The sequence below is a fragment of the Protopterus annectens genome, chromosome 7.part0, assembly GCF_019279795.1.
Source record: "Protopterus annectens isolate FY-2018-M chromosome 7.part0, PAN1.0, whole genome shotgun sequence".
In the NCBI taxonomy this organism is placed as follows: domain Eukaryota; kingdom Metazoa; phylum Chordata; order Ceratodontiformes; family Protopteridae; genus Protopterus; species Protopterus annectens.
This window is the reverse complement of record NC_056739.1, coordinates 841961430-841975359: the sequence shown is the minus strand read 5'-3', so window position 1 is coordinate 841975359 and position 13930 is coordinate 841961430. Positions and strand designations below refer to the sequence as shown.

Genomic DNA, 13930 nt, shown 5'->3' with positions numbered 1-13930 from the left:
GTCCAGTATCAACTTTATACCAGAGGCAGGCAACTCAAAGCCACTAAGATTTAAGACATCCACCACAACAACTGCACAGGTGGGTGGGAAAAACAGTTGTACAGATTACAGAGATATGTAGTAAAACAGAAGTGCAGAAAACAATTGAAAATAAACACTTATCTTTTTCCAATATCACAGCAGGGCAAAAGACAGAAGACCAGTCTATCTGCAGCTTTGAACAGCTTGAGCAAACAAGTATAACATTTTTAAAACACTGGCTATTAAAGGCAGAGAAACATAAACCAGCCCAATTATCCAATCAAAAATAACAGTTTTGCAGGAATGCTTTTAGCTAGATTAAACCAGACTGATTTACTTTCTTTCACAAACAAAAACAGCTAGGCCTCTCTAGGCAAAAGACTTCACTACAAGCTGAAAGGGTCACAAACAGTAACAGATATTCAGGTCTATCAGACAACAAAAAGGAGACTAAAATGAGTTGCACTGATTGGAAAAAAACAGTTGTACAGATTACAGAAATATGTAGTAAAACAGAAGTCCAGAAAACAATTGAAAATAAACACATCTTTTTTTAGTATCACAGCAGGACAAAAGACAGAATGCCAGTCTCTCTGCAGCTTTGAAAAGCTTGAGCAAACAAGTATAACTGGTTTAAAACATTAGCTATTAAAGGCAGAGAAACAGAAACCAGACCAATTATCCAATCAAAAATATAACAGTTTTGCAGGAATGCTTTTAACTAGATTAAACTAGAGTTAATGAAATAGAAAAAAGTGCTTTATTTTGTAAAATGTAATAGTTAGACACTTAAAAACAGTTGATATTTGAATGCAGTATTTTCTGAAGTATAAAAGAGCACCTCTTCCAATAACCCATAATTTGTATGGATAAAGGTTGGATCTCTAATGCACAAATTTTAATATGCAGATTGCTTTGTGAATTAAATTATGGCACGATACTATACAAGTAATAATGCAGTGAATTCATTATTCAAGATAAATGCATCTCTCGTAGAAATACGATACCAGTCAGTGGACAATGACAGCAACATCAGATAGGTCTGTGCTTGGAACAAAACTCTAAACCAGAGGTTGTAGAGAATTCATTATTTGAGATACATGCTTCTCTCGTGGAAATACGATACCAGTCGGTGGACAATGACAGCAACATCAGAGAGGTCTGTGCTTGGAAACAAATTCTAAACCAGAGGTTGAACTATGACAAGAAGTGCATTTTTTCTAAACCACAGAGAAGTTCATGTCTTTAGTTTTCATTCAGATGGTGTAACATGTGTTTTGTTCCTGTTTTTGATGTCTGATTTTAGTTGTATTTGGTTTGCTTTAGAATCCACTATCCCCAAAGACTTTAACTGTTCATTAAAGCTATAAAAGTGTTACATATTCAAAACAGCAACATGCATAGAGCTCAACCTGTTAAGAGGCTAATATGGAACACAGACCATAGCAATGTATGTCAAACAGTCAAAATGTGGAACACCTATTTTTCTCGCTGTGAGAAGAGAGTAGCTTGACCCTGGCTATGACCTTTCAACCAAAATATACCATATATGGAGGAGTGACCATCATGTTCTCTAACCATCTAACTGTAACTCCCTTAACCATCCCCACAGCCTCTCCAGCTGAAGTTCTAGTTGCCACCTGCAAATTCTTTTGGCTTTTCCCGGTTAGGGGTCGCCACAGCAGGACTCCGGTCCACTAATGATTGGCAGTGGATTTTTACAGTGCTGAGTTGCCAGCCCAATGCCCAACCTTCAAGGAAGGCAGACCCATTCACGCACGCACCTACCTGCATGTCTTTAGACATCACCCAACCGCAGGAAGGACATGCAGACTCCGCACAGAAGGTGCTCCAGCTGAGAATCGAATGAGAGAACCTCTTGCTGTGAGGTGACAATGCTAACCGCTGCACCACTACGGCTAATTTAATCACCATAGCTGCAATCTACATTTCTCCAGGGGATAATATCCCAAAACTCAAAAATATTTGCTTCTGGCTTTCACAATACTCACCCAATGAGACCACTATCCTGGGAGATGTCAACATTAATTGGCTATCCCTCTCCTCAGATAGTCCTAGTATACATATTAACCTATGTAGCTTCTCCCAGTTAATCACCACTCCCACTCACACCTACAAACCTATTAACTCTATTTCTCTTCTTGACTGGATACTTGTCTCTAATCCTCAAAAATATAATTTACCTGAAACCTGACACCCTCAGTGATTATTGCCCAGTTAAGGTTCTTAATTTCTCCCCCCACTATAATAGACCACCTAGGTACATAAAGTGTCGCAGCCACTCCAGCTTTCAATCAGACATCTTAAATAACCATCTCTCAGCAATAAACTGGTCTTTCTTTAAGCATGTACCTCTAGTTAATGCTGTTCTTAGATTCAGTTCTAATATTCTTTAACATTCTCAACTGCCCTGCCCCTTGCATACAGTAAATCAAATCATTCATTTCCCCCTGGCTTACTCAAACTACATGTACCCTAATGCATAAAAGAGACAAAGCTTGGAGAGTCTGGTCCAAAACAAAACTCCCCTCCCACCTCCAGCACTACAAAGAACTACACAACCTAACAAAAAACACATCATCAGTAACAAAAAAAAACCTTCTATAGCAACCCCCCCCCATCCTCTCTCTCAGCTAACCCAAAGAAATTCTGATACTCCATCAACCAAATTCTACACCCAGTTAACCCCTCATCTCCCAATCCTTGTCCAAACAACACTTCAAAAGAAACAGCATCTAACTTCAGTAACTACTTTATTGACACCATCCGCAAACTATCACTCCAAACCAACTACAGCACCAATGTTAACATCCCTTCTGACCCTCCAACAATCCTAATCCCTGTCACAACTTCTGTCTTAAAACAGTCCCTACTAACTATATTAAATCCTTGCTTCAGAAACTTAAACCCTGCTCTCCCTCTGTTGATCATCTCCCACCACTCTTTCTTCAGAAGGCAGCAAACCCTCTTGCCCTCCCAATTTCTGTACTCATAAACCACTGCATCACTGAATCCAAGTACCAACAATCTGGAAGCAATTCTATACTGTACCCATTCATAAGGGAGGTAACTCCTCTGAGCTTGCCAACTTCAGGCCTATTGCTATTTTATCACCTCTTTCCAAAATATTAGAGAAATGTGTCCACAAACAAATCCTACACTACCTCTTAAAAGAAAACTTATTTACCCCCACACAACATGGCTTTTGCCCAAAACATAGCACCTCCGCTGCCCTTATTTCCTTCTCAAACACTATATCACAAGCCAGAGACAAGAATAAACTCTTCTGTAGCCTCTTCCTTGACCTCTCAAAAGCTTTCAACACCGCGTCCCACCCACTGTTGCTGGCCAAACTCTCTGAACTTAATCTATCTTCAACTATTTCCTGGTTAGCTAGTTACCTCTGTGATTGACTTCAATCAGTTAAATGGCTCTCTACAACATCTACTGCCCTACCTGTCACAATGGGTGTATCTCAAGGATCTGTCCTTGGCCCATTACTGTTTAACATTTTACCAACCAATTATTTACATCCTGCCCTCAGTCAACTCTGGTACAATATGCAGATGACTCCACAGTCATCACCATTGCCAACTCCCTTACTGACCTAAATACTGTCATACAAAAATTCTTCTTATCTATTGGCAACGGACTCACCAAGAATCAGCTGATCCTAAATCCAAAAAAAAACTAAACTCTTGCTCTTCACTCCCAAAACTATGACCTATCTAAAATCTTCCATCTCTGTCTCTTCCCTCAACAATACACTGATTCGTGTCGAGTTTCACACCAAGCTTCTGGAGTCATCATGAATGACCAACTATAATTTGATGTGTATGTCTCCAATAACATAAAAAAAAACACCAAAAACTTGGACTTTTGTATAGAACAAAAATTTTCTCTCATCCAGATCTAAAATCCCCCTATCCCATTCATACCTCCCTCTAAGCCTATTCTATGGCTCACAAATCCTCAATAACCTCCAGACCACTCTCCTATCAAAATTAGAATCCACATACAACAAAACTGCAAGATTTGCCACCAATCTAACCTACCACTCTCACCACTGTCTTGCCCTTAAAAGCTTAAACTGGTTAGAATTTCCCCATCAACTGCTCCTCTCACAGCTTCAGATCATACATTCTACACTGTACCAGCCCTCCTCCTGTCCTGACTTTGCCTCTCTTGTCTCTGTCTATATCCCTCCAAGGCCTCTTCGAAGCTCCAACCAAAATCTCCTCCAAATCTACAAACCCAGTAGCAAAATAGGAAAAAACGTATACAGCCATTCCCTTGGCCAATCTTGGAACAAACTTCCTCTAGATATCAGGAGCATGAATCACCCTAAAAAATTCACAACTGCTATAAAAAACTTTCCCAACAGTACTTGGATCTGTCACTGTAACTACCCTTCATGACCGTTCCATCCACAACTCTAATCCTGTCTCTCACCTATCCCCCTTACTCCCTCTCATGTCTACTCTCTGACTGTACTTCAACTTTCCCCTACTACTCAACTATCGAGACCTACAATATACACCTGTCTGAACTCTACTTAAGTAAATCACATTACAATCATTCTTATTCCAGTAAGGGCACTCATCATACATGTACTTGACCCACAGCTATAGAGACTGTACTGTTTGATTTAGCTTTATAAGCTTGTATATAAGTATCTTATGCACACATAATGCACATTTTCTTTAGGATATGCTTTTTTTTTGCTTTTTATATCTTACTGTATCATTGTATTTACTACTCTGTGTTTGTAATACTTGTAGAGATTTTCTCCTCTGACCTCCACTGAAAAAGGGCTTTGGCGCAGTCAGACTAATCTGGTCAACAAATGTCAAATAAATAAATAAATGTCAAATAAATGTAAGTATTTAATAATACACACACTCTGTTGCAGACACAGACATTTACATACACACACACACACACACACACACACACACATATAGAAGCATAAAGACAGTGACTCACTCATATAGAAAATTTCAAACACATGCACACATGTACATACACACACACACACACACGCGCACGCGCGCACACACACACACACACGCGCCCGCGCACCCACACACACACACACACACACACACACACACACACACACACACACACACACACACACACCAGTAACTTCACTGCTGATATAATTTATGTATTTCTTTATTCATTCAGAATAAAACATCCTGTCAATTAAGTGGCTGTAACTGCTGGTTACAAATAGTCACACACAAAGAGGCAAAGACACAGATACACAGGCGATCCCACCACATACCCAGCAATTAGTGGCATTTGTGATCCACCACATACCCACTCACAGAAACATACCCCCACTCACAGAAACATGCCCAGCAATTAGTGCTACTTGTGATGTATCACATATTCACTCACAGAAGCATACCCAGCAATTAGTGCCAAGTGTGATCCACCACATACTCACTCACTGAAACATACCCAGCAATTAGTGCCACTTTATTGACCCAGTACTTCTCAGATGTTTCATTCTGATTCACTTAAGGAAGAAATACGTACATTGTACCAACAATGACTTCACTGTTGGTACACTGTATGTATTTCTTCCTACAGTGAAGACTGAGTCTCTAAATAATCACATACATTTGAGTTTCAAACTTTATATCCTTCAGAAAATGCATGCCAACACAAATGCTGTTATTCTAGCAACTGTCTAAGTCTATAGGAGCAATATTTAAAATTGTCTTCTTTTTGGGCCTTTGTCTCCCATTAAATAAGGCTATGTCCAGATTTCTTGTGCTAAGAGGTTGAGAGCTATGACACTCACACAGACACACACAGAGACACATTCACCCTTGTCATACCTCTCAACTGCCCAGAATTTGCATAATGTTCAAATTTTTGCCTTGTATTTTTGGTCTGCTCCTTATAAAATATGTAGTTATCTGGCAAATCACAGAGAAATGAAATAAGATAATGAGAGAAATTTGAGTTTCAGACATCATATCCTTCAGAACATGTCTGGTGACACAAAACCTGTTATTCTATCAACTTTCTAAGTTTATAATAGCAATATCTTAAAATTGTCCATTTTTGTAGATTTATCCCTGCATTATGTTTGACTATTGACTTTGCCCAGATTTCTTACTCTAGATGATTGAGAGGTATGTTGTAATGTGATCTGATCTTGTGAAGGCCTGACTGACCTGTAATGCAGAAAAGGAGAGGAAGTCGGTGCTTTAAGAGAATAGTGGTTGCATTATGCAGTTGCATCCATGAACGATGCATCTATTTAAAGTATTGTTAAATTGTTATTTGGAGTTGCAGGCTTCAGTAGTATTTTAACACTTTTGCAAACTTTTTTTTTTTTAGGACAGTGTAAGCGGTGTGTATTGTTTACATTATTTAAGTTTTAACATTAATGCTTTACTAATTTATAAACAAAATTTGTGAGTTGAAAGAATTGTTTAAATTTATTCACCATCATTTTATAACTTAATTAGGTCCCTACAATCTGAGGCCAAGTACTTGACTAAGGAAATAACAACATTAAAATTGCACCAAATAACGAAAACTGAAAACTTATTGTGTGATGTCATGACTTGTGAATTTATTTAAGCTTTGCATTTTATTGTTTGAATTGTCTGAAGAAGTTTGCTTATTTAGTAAACAAAAGTGCTTACTTTACTTTCGGACTCAGTGTGGTTTTGTTTGCTCTATTTTCAACAGTTTTCAGTTAACATTAAAATCGCATCCCAAACCCAACATTTAATCAGAAAAAACATGTTTTGTGGTATGAAGGCAATCACCCTTGGTACACTTGAAAATGTCAGACAAGTCTGTAGGTTACCCTGGCCTTTCTGCTTTGTTTAGTGTACTTTATTATTCAGTGACAGAAGTTTATTTTCTTTCATTGTTCGTGCTTTGGAGGGTATCGTTATAGGCAGCCCTGAAGCCATGGACTTTTACTCGGCATTCTGATTGGCTGCTTCAGGTCAGACCCATTCTCTTATTAGTTCCCTTTGTCTTTCTTTGCCAATTGGCTATAATTATGATTTGGGAGTCAATCAAAGAACAAAAAGTGGAACCACCACTGTCAAAAACAAAAAAGTGGAACACTGCTTCACGTCAGTATCAAATGCAGAGCTTTCCTCACAATGTGGTGCAGTTGAACACTAAGCAAACATACAATGGATTGCACTAATTTAAAAAAAAAAGTTTTTTTTTTCTGCTGATCAAGTGAAATTGGATGGAAGGGAAGTAACTTGGGAATTTTGCTGGACAAGAGTATCTGATAGAGAGGCATCTCCTGTTAAATGCAAGTTAATCCACAGGGCCTAAACAGGCATACAAGCATAACAAGGGTTTTAAAATTATGGACCATCAACTTATTACAAAAATATCTTATCAGTTTCTTACAGAATTTTTTATAGCTGTTTGTTGTTTTTGTATTCATTTCTCTGCATTAATTTCATATTCTTATTCTGTTCAATGTTAAATGCAGATTTTTTTTACCTGCAGACAGTTTTTAATTGTGTCATCAGTTTGCGTAGTTTATTCAGCTGTTTAACTCCCTCAGTTTAGTGTCAGGCAGATTATCTTTCTGCCACTACTTATGTTGCTCTTAGTATGATTCACTTAGTGAATGTCTGCTTTATGTATTGGTAAATGTGTTGCTTTAAATTTATCTGATTGGTCCTGAATCATCATATGACTCACGCTGAAGGCATTTAATGAATCTGTTGTAGGAGTTACTGTTCTTATTGAATTTTGTTTTAACAGTGGAAATACTGAAACTGCTCAACTCAATCATTATAGGCTTTCCCTTTTTCAAAGTTTTAAGTGATTTAGTTATCTCTAGTCACACATGCAGACTTTTTTTTAGTTTAATTTTCATCTGAGTAAGGCTTCATAATTGTAAACAATGGATTCATCATGGTAATACTTAGATCATATGCAGAATTTTAACAAGATCATGCATAAAAGCAGCCATTTCTACAATGTGTATTTACGTTTGTTTTCCAGGGAAGTCTGACTGAGTAAAATGCCCCTTCTCATCAGATTCCCAGGGGGAAAAGCTCCAAATTGAAATGACCTGTAAAACATAAGAAGAAATACTTTCCTTGCATGCACTTTATTCCTGTGGCACCTCTGCAAAAGCCGTCCATGGTGCTAGGGGAATAAAGTACAGGCACTGAAAGTATCATTTTCTTACTTTATTTCAGTTTTTTACTATATGGTATAGTTTAGAAATGTGGAATAAAATAAAATTTTTTAAAAATTAGTACAGCAGACGTTTGAATACAATATCACATTAGACAATTAAAACGTTTACATACACAGGACTTAAAATAGCTGAAATCTAAAGGTAAGAAAATAATTTTACAGTAAGGATACTGAAGACAAGAGTTTATTCGCAATTGTAATGTGAGGAGGATGAAAGGAAAATAAAAAGTTAAGATTAAAAGACAAAGTACAGAGTAGAAAATCTGGAGTGAATAGAAGTTAAAGTCTGCTTGAGATGTAAACAAGTGGGACAGAAAAAGGAGAAAAATATGTAGAGAAGTAAAAAATAAATATTAACTGACTATGGAGAGGAAATAGATCTAGAAGTAGGATAGAGACAGAAGAGGAGATGTAAAGGCAATGTGTGAAAGAGGAAGAGGGAGAAGAACAAATAATGAGCAAAACTGAGGTAGTCATTATTTGTAAAAAAATCATCCAAATTATTCTATAGATGTAGCTAGATGGACAATATAAGTACCAAGTTATAAATATATAAGGTTATCTTGGAGTTAAACATAAACACAGCCGTGAGGCTATCAGTCCATCAGCTGCTGTTTCAGTGAAGATTTGAACGACTTTAGGCTACCTCCATGTTTCAGCTATAAAAGAATTCCAGATTTTGTAGAGTAGACATAATTAAATTACTCTGAATCATCACAAGTGTTGTTGGAATTTGCTGTGACAGGCAGAAGTGTAGTCTCTGACAGTAAAGTGCTATTTGCAGAATAGAGCCATATGATATTATGTAAAGGACAGTTATAGATAGTATGTGAGTTTTGACTAGCTGAGTGTATGTTAAATAGGGCAGATCACTGTAATGTAGCTGTTTTAAGAGCGAAGCAGTAGTGAAACAGAGGTTGTTACAAGTTTTGCTACTTTGGTATAATAGTGTGTGTGTGTGTGTGTGTGTGTGTGTGTGTGTGTGTGTGTGTGTGTATCTATAGAGAGAGAGAGAGAGAAAGAGAGAGAGGTGAGTCACATAAAGAGAGAAATAGATAAGTAAAGGCATTTTTTTCTGGCAGAGTTAGGAAGATAAAATTAATCTCTATACAGGTAACAGAGCTTCTAGTGTTTGTTTAAACTAGTTGTATATTTTGGTCAAATTTCAGTTGTTCATCTTTGGTTACTTCTGGTGTCTGTGGCTGATATAATGCTATTATCAAACCTTACACATTCTAATGATGTCTTTTGTATTTTTCAGGTTTCAGAAGTACCTATCCCTTTTTCTGATATAGTGCCATGTCTGTGCATCAGGGTAAGTTGTGTTACTGGTATGAGCAGCATCTTTACTTCTGTCTGCAAACATGTCTCAATTTAGAACTTTCATCACACATCTAATGCAACACCAGTAAAGTGTCATTTTCTGGTGTTGCATTAGATGTGTGATTACCTCACTGGGAACAGAATTTCCAGACTACTGCATCTCTGTCTCAATGTTACAATGTAGTTCACCAAAAATTTTATAAAATTCACACTAAAACAGTGTTTGAATGGTCATGGTTTCCAGAAACTTAAAATTTCAGTAGATAAATGTCCTTATCTAAAATTCACAGAGCAAGGTATAACACAAGAAATTGTTGCATAGTACAGAAATAGGGAACCTCACTTAACAATAATGTTGCAAGAAGAGTAGTGTGGTCAGACATAGTGAAAACATGCTGGTGTTTTAAAACTATGTAGAGTCTTCATCAGCTGTCTATAAATCAAAACAGTTACTTATCAGGAAACCTACAGTATATCACTCTTGAATTTGAAAATAAAAACTTCCTACACTAGTTCTGGTACTGTTGTGTTGCACCTTTTTAACTATTGTGTATGATTTTGGTGCACCATTTGTGTGACAGTTTACACATTTTAGTCTACTGATTATTATTGTATGCTTTCACTGAAACTGCATTATATAAAGTTTATTGTAAATATTAATTGCATTAAATATGATACCTTACAGTTTTTATCCCTGGTCTTCTGCTGAAAAAGGGCCTCTGTATCCAGTCAGACTTTCCTGGTATCCAAATATCAATAAATCAATAAATAGACTTTTAGTATAGTTATACTGTAGACTTATCAAAATCTTCTTCTCGTCTTTCGGCTTTTCCCAGTTAGGGGTCGCCACAGCAGATCACCTGTCCGCTCATGATCATTAACAAAAGTATTGTGAAATATCGAAAATGATCACACTTCAGCATCAACAGCAAAAGTATATGCATGGTTCTTCCAGACTACTTACTTGTGAAGAGAATAGAAAATATTCATATAAATATTAAGGTACTTACATTTGCAAATTTCACAAGTATTAAGATACAAATGTCTCATAGCAATAAAGTCAATGAATATGGCACAGCAGATCAGCTGATGGGCTCTGTATAATTGCTTTGTATCTGAGGGGGGTATGTTTACAACAAGTTAACAATATGCTGGCATTACTTCCATGAAAATGCTTGCTATGTGCCAGTACAGTATAGAGTACCAACTTACAGATGTGTGCCATGGTATTCAGTTGAGCTGTGAACACACACAGTCATGCAGTACCTTTTGATCAGTAAAATGGTGCTATAAATTCCAATAAAGGGCCAAACACTAAGTGATTCTGCAGCATTAAAAAACGTTCCAAACACCAAAACTGCTGCAACAGTATTAGTAGGTAGTATGCATAGCAGAATAGAACCATCTGCCAGTTGTTTGCAGAGGCGGGAAATGGGACAGAGTTCAAAATTAGCAAGAAACTGAAACTGAGTCTCCTGCATGGCAGGCCTTCCCCTTAAGCATATCTCTGAGCTGGATACACCACTGAATGACCAGGACGTAAGCATTTGTTAACTAGATAGGTGAAACAGTGAACAGGTCCTTCAGTGATATAGGCAACCAGGCCACAAGGGAAGGGGTAAATTAACACACACACGCACACACGCACACACACACACACACACACACACACACACACACACACACACACACACACACACACACACACACACACACACACACACACACACACACACACACACACACACAAAATAAATACATACATACATACACACGTGTGTGGTGTTTTGTTCAAGACTGACTTAGTTAAAAGCATGTTTTACAGGATTTAATCAGAGTATTCGATTGAATGTTGTGGTTGGAGGGCAATGTGCAGTGCATCGCACTGAGGCAGCGCAAGTGAACTGTTATAAAACTTTCACATTCATTACTTTTTTCTTCTCTGAGATTCAGATTGGGGATGGTGAAGTAATGAATTTTGATTCTCCACTATTGTGTGATCTAAGTATTGGATTTTGCTTGACCCCCAAAATAATGATGTTCATATTTTTAATTTATTTATTTATGGTTTTGATTGGTTCAGTGCAACACAATACTTTTGTAGTTTCCTTGACCATTTGGACAGTTTGTCCGTCTCTTTTAACTTTCTGGTTTGAAAGACCACATCTGCGTTTGTTTCCCATCTTTCCTGTAACTAACCATCTGGGTTGCACTAGAAAGCCTTAAACTGATACAAGCCTTCTAGCTTAGAAGAGAGACTTTGGAGTGATTAAGTATCAGTTTTCTGTACTTTCTTGCTGTACTTAACTGTTTTCCGCCTAAACGCAGATTTTCCAGCATTTATTGTGATTTAAAAGCTTGTTTTTTCACATATTGTACTTATTTGACTGCCTGCACTTTTAAAAAGTTGTTTTTGTTTAAATAACTTGTTTAACTGTTGTAGGCTACACAATAAAGTGTGATAGCCTTTTATGATCGTTTGTAGTCATTTAAAGCTGTTTTAAGTGTATTTTTACTGTTTTTGCCTTATCTTTTCAAAAAAACAAACAAAAAAAAAATTCCTTGTTTCCTACCTTTCTAAGCTAGTATAGTCCAGTTGTCAGGCTAGTGCTGAGTTCAAGGCTGTGATACTAGTTTCTGAGTTGTCCATACCTTACTTGGATAGAAGGAAGTTTCTCTGTTCACCTGTGAGAGAGGGGAGCTTTGAGCAACCTATCTGTCCCTGGAGGTGGTTCCAGCCCAGAAATTAGTATTTTATTGGCCATTTTGGGCTAATTTCTCTTTCATTTCCCTACTATAAAAAATGCGTTTGCATGGTTTTGCGCACCGGGCAGCACAGGTTAGCTATGGTTAAATTATTCCTGGCTCCACTAAATCTCCTCTTCAGTTTTTCCCTTGAAACTAGTCTAACTCTCAACCTAAGCACTCAAAAGGCATCCTACAGCCCAGCACTTGCTCAGACCTAATAGCAAGCACTAATATACCCTGACACTGATTGCCCAGCAGGCCAAGGCTCTTTATTCACCCCTCACCAACCAAGCAACTAAGCAGCTCACCCAACTATTCAGGCATGACCAAAGGGCAATTTCAGGTGTACTCTCCAGTCCAGCTGGTGAATCTGTGTATCCTGAGGCAATTTTACAACTGCCTCATGTACACAGACAACCCTCTCCTCCTAACACAAAACACTAACATATGCGAGGAATGCAATTATACAGCCAAACTGGAAACTAAGCTGTCTCCACCAAAGACTGGAACAGACAGTCAAGAGGAGAAGGTTAACACTTGCACCACACCTCCAGCCGCACAAAGACCTACTAAAACAGCATTGGCAAAACATACACATAAATACACAAAGTCATACTCGGAGGCTCTAAATAAAAACCTGCAAAAGCATCAGAGACCTCCAAAGCAGACACCCAAGCAACCTGCACCTCCTTTCACAAACCAGACAACACATAAAACACAAAATCAGTGTGCCGCACAATCACAGCCCTTAAGGCGAAATAACATACCTAATACACTAGTAATAGGTGACTCTATAGTCAGGCACACTGACATCCCACTCACTAGGCTGGACAAGCAGAAGGTTACTGTTAGCTGCCTGTCGGGAGACAGAATCCGCCACATAACACAAACACTCAGGTCACTCCAGAACAAGTACAAATATGACTCTGTCATTGTTCATGGTGTGAATGACCTAAGACGTACCTCCCTGGACTACATGAAAAGAGACATGGAAGAGCTCTCTGATCATGTAGCCCAGGCTGGTATGACCCTGACCCTGACTAGCATCCTGCACTCACCAAGAATGATACCTCAGTATAAAGAAAGAAATTATCAATTTCAACAATTGGCTAAGCTTCTGGTGTTATTCAAAGGGGATCCAGTGTCTGTCGGCCTGGGGCAACATGCTCGACAAGCCACTTTGCTTCACAAGAGATGGCTTGCACCTGTCACCCCTAGGCTTTCGAATACTGGCCAAGGCTCTTGCTGCCCCCATAGTGCCTTTTTTAGGCAAGACTCAAAAGTCAAACCCACCTCCGTAAACAGCACAATTAACAAAAGACTAAGGGTTATGCTACTCAATGCCAGGAGTTTAAATCTCAAAATGCACGCGCTCGAAGCACTCCTCAGTATGGAGAATGTCGACATCTGTGCAGGAACTGAAACCTGGTTCAAGGCTTCGGAGAGCACCCCAGCACTACTGGGCTACAACTCATACCACATGTTGCGGCCACAGAACATAAACCATAAAGCAGCATGATACCTCTGAGATCATCCATGTGCAACTAACATCGGGCAAATCTGCAATGCAAATTGTGGCCTGCTACAGATCACCCTCTATGAC

At 38.2% G+C, this 13930-nt stretch overlaps 1 protein-coding gene across 1 annotated transcript in view; it reads left to right on the top strand.

Moving 5' to 3' along the window:
* IL17RC (interleukin 17 receptor C) overlaps nucleotides 1-13930 on the top strand; it is a 564676-nt gene that overhangs the window by 347195 nt on the left and 203551 nt on the right. The window contains exon 9 of the mRNA XM_044077385.1: nucleotides 9518-9571. Within this exon, the coding sequence (XP_043933320.1) occupies nucleotides 9518-9571 (54 nt within the window). The remainder of the gene's footprint in view (nucleotides 1-9517; nucleotides 9572-13930) is intronic.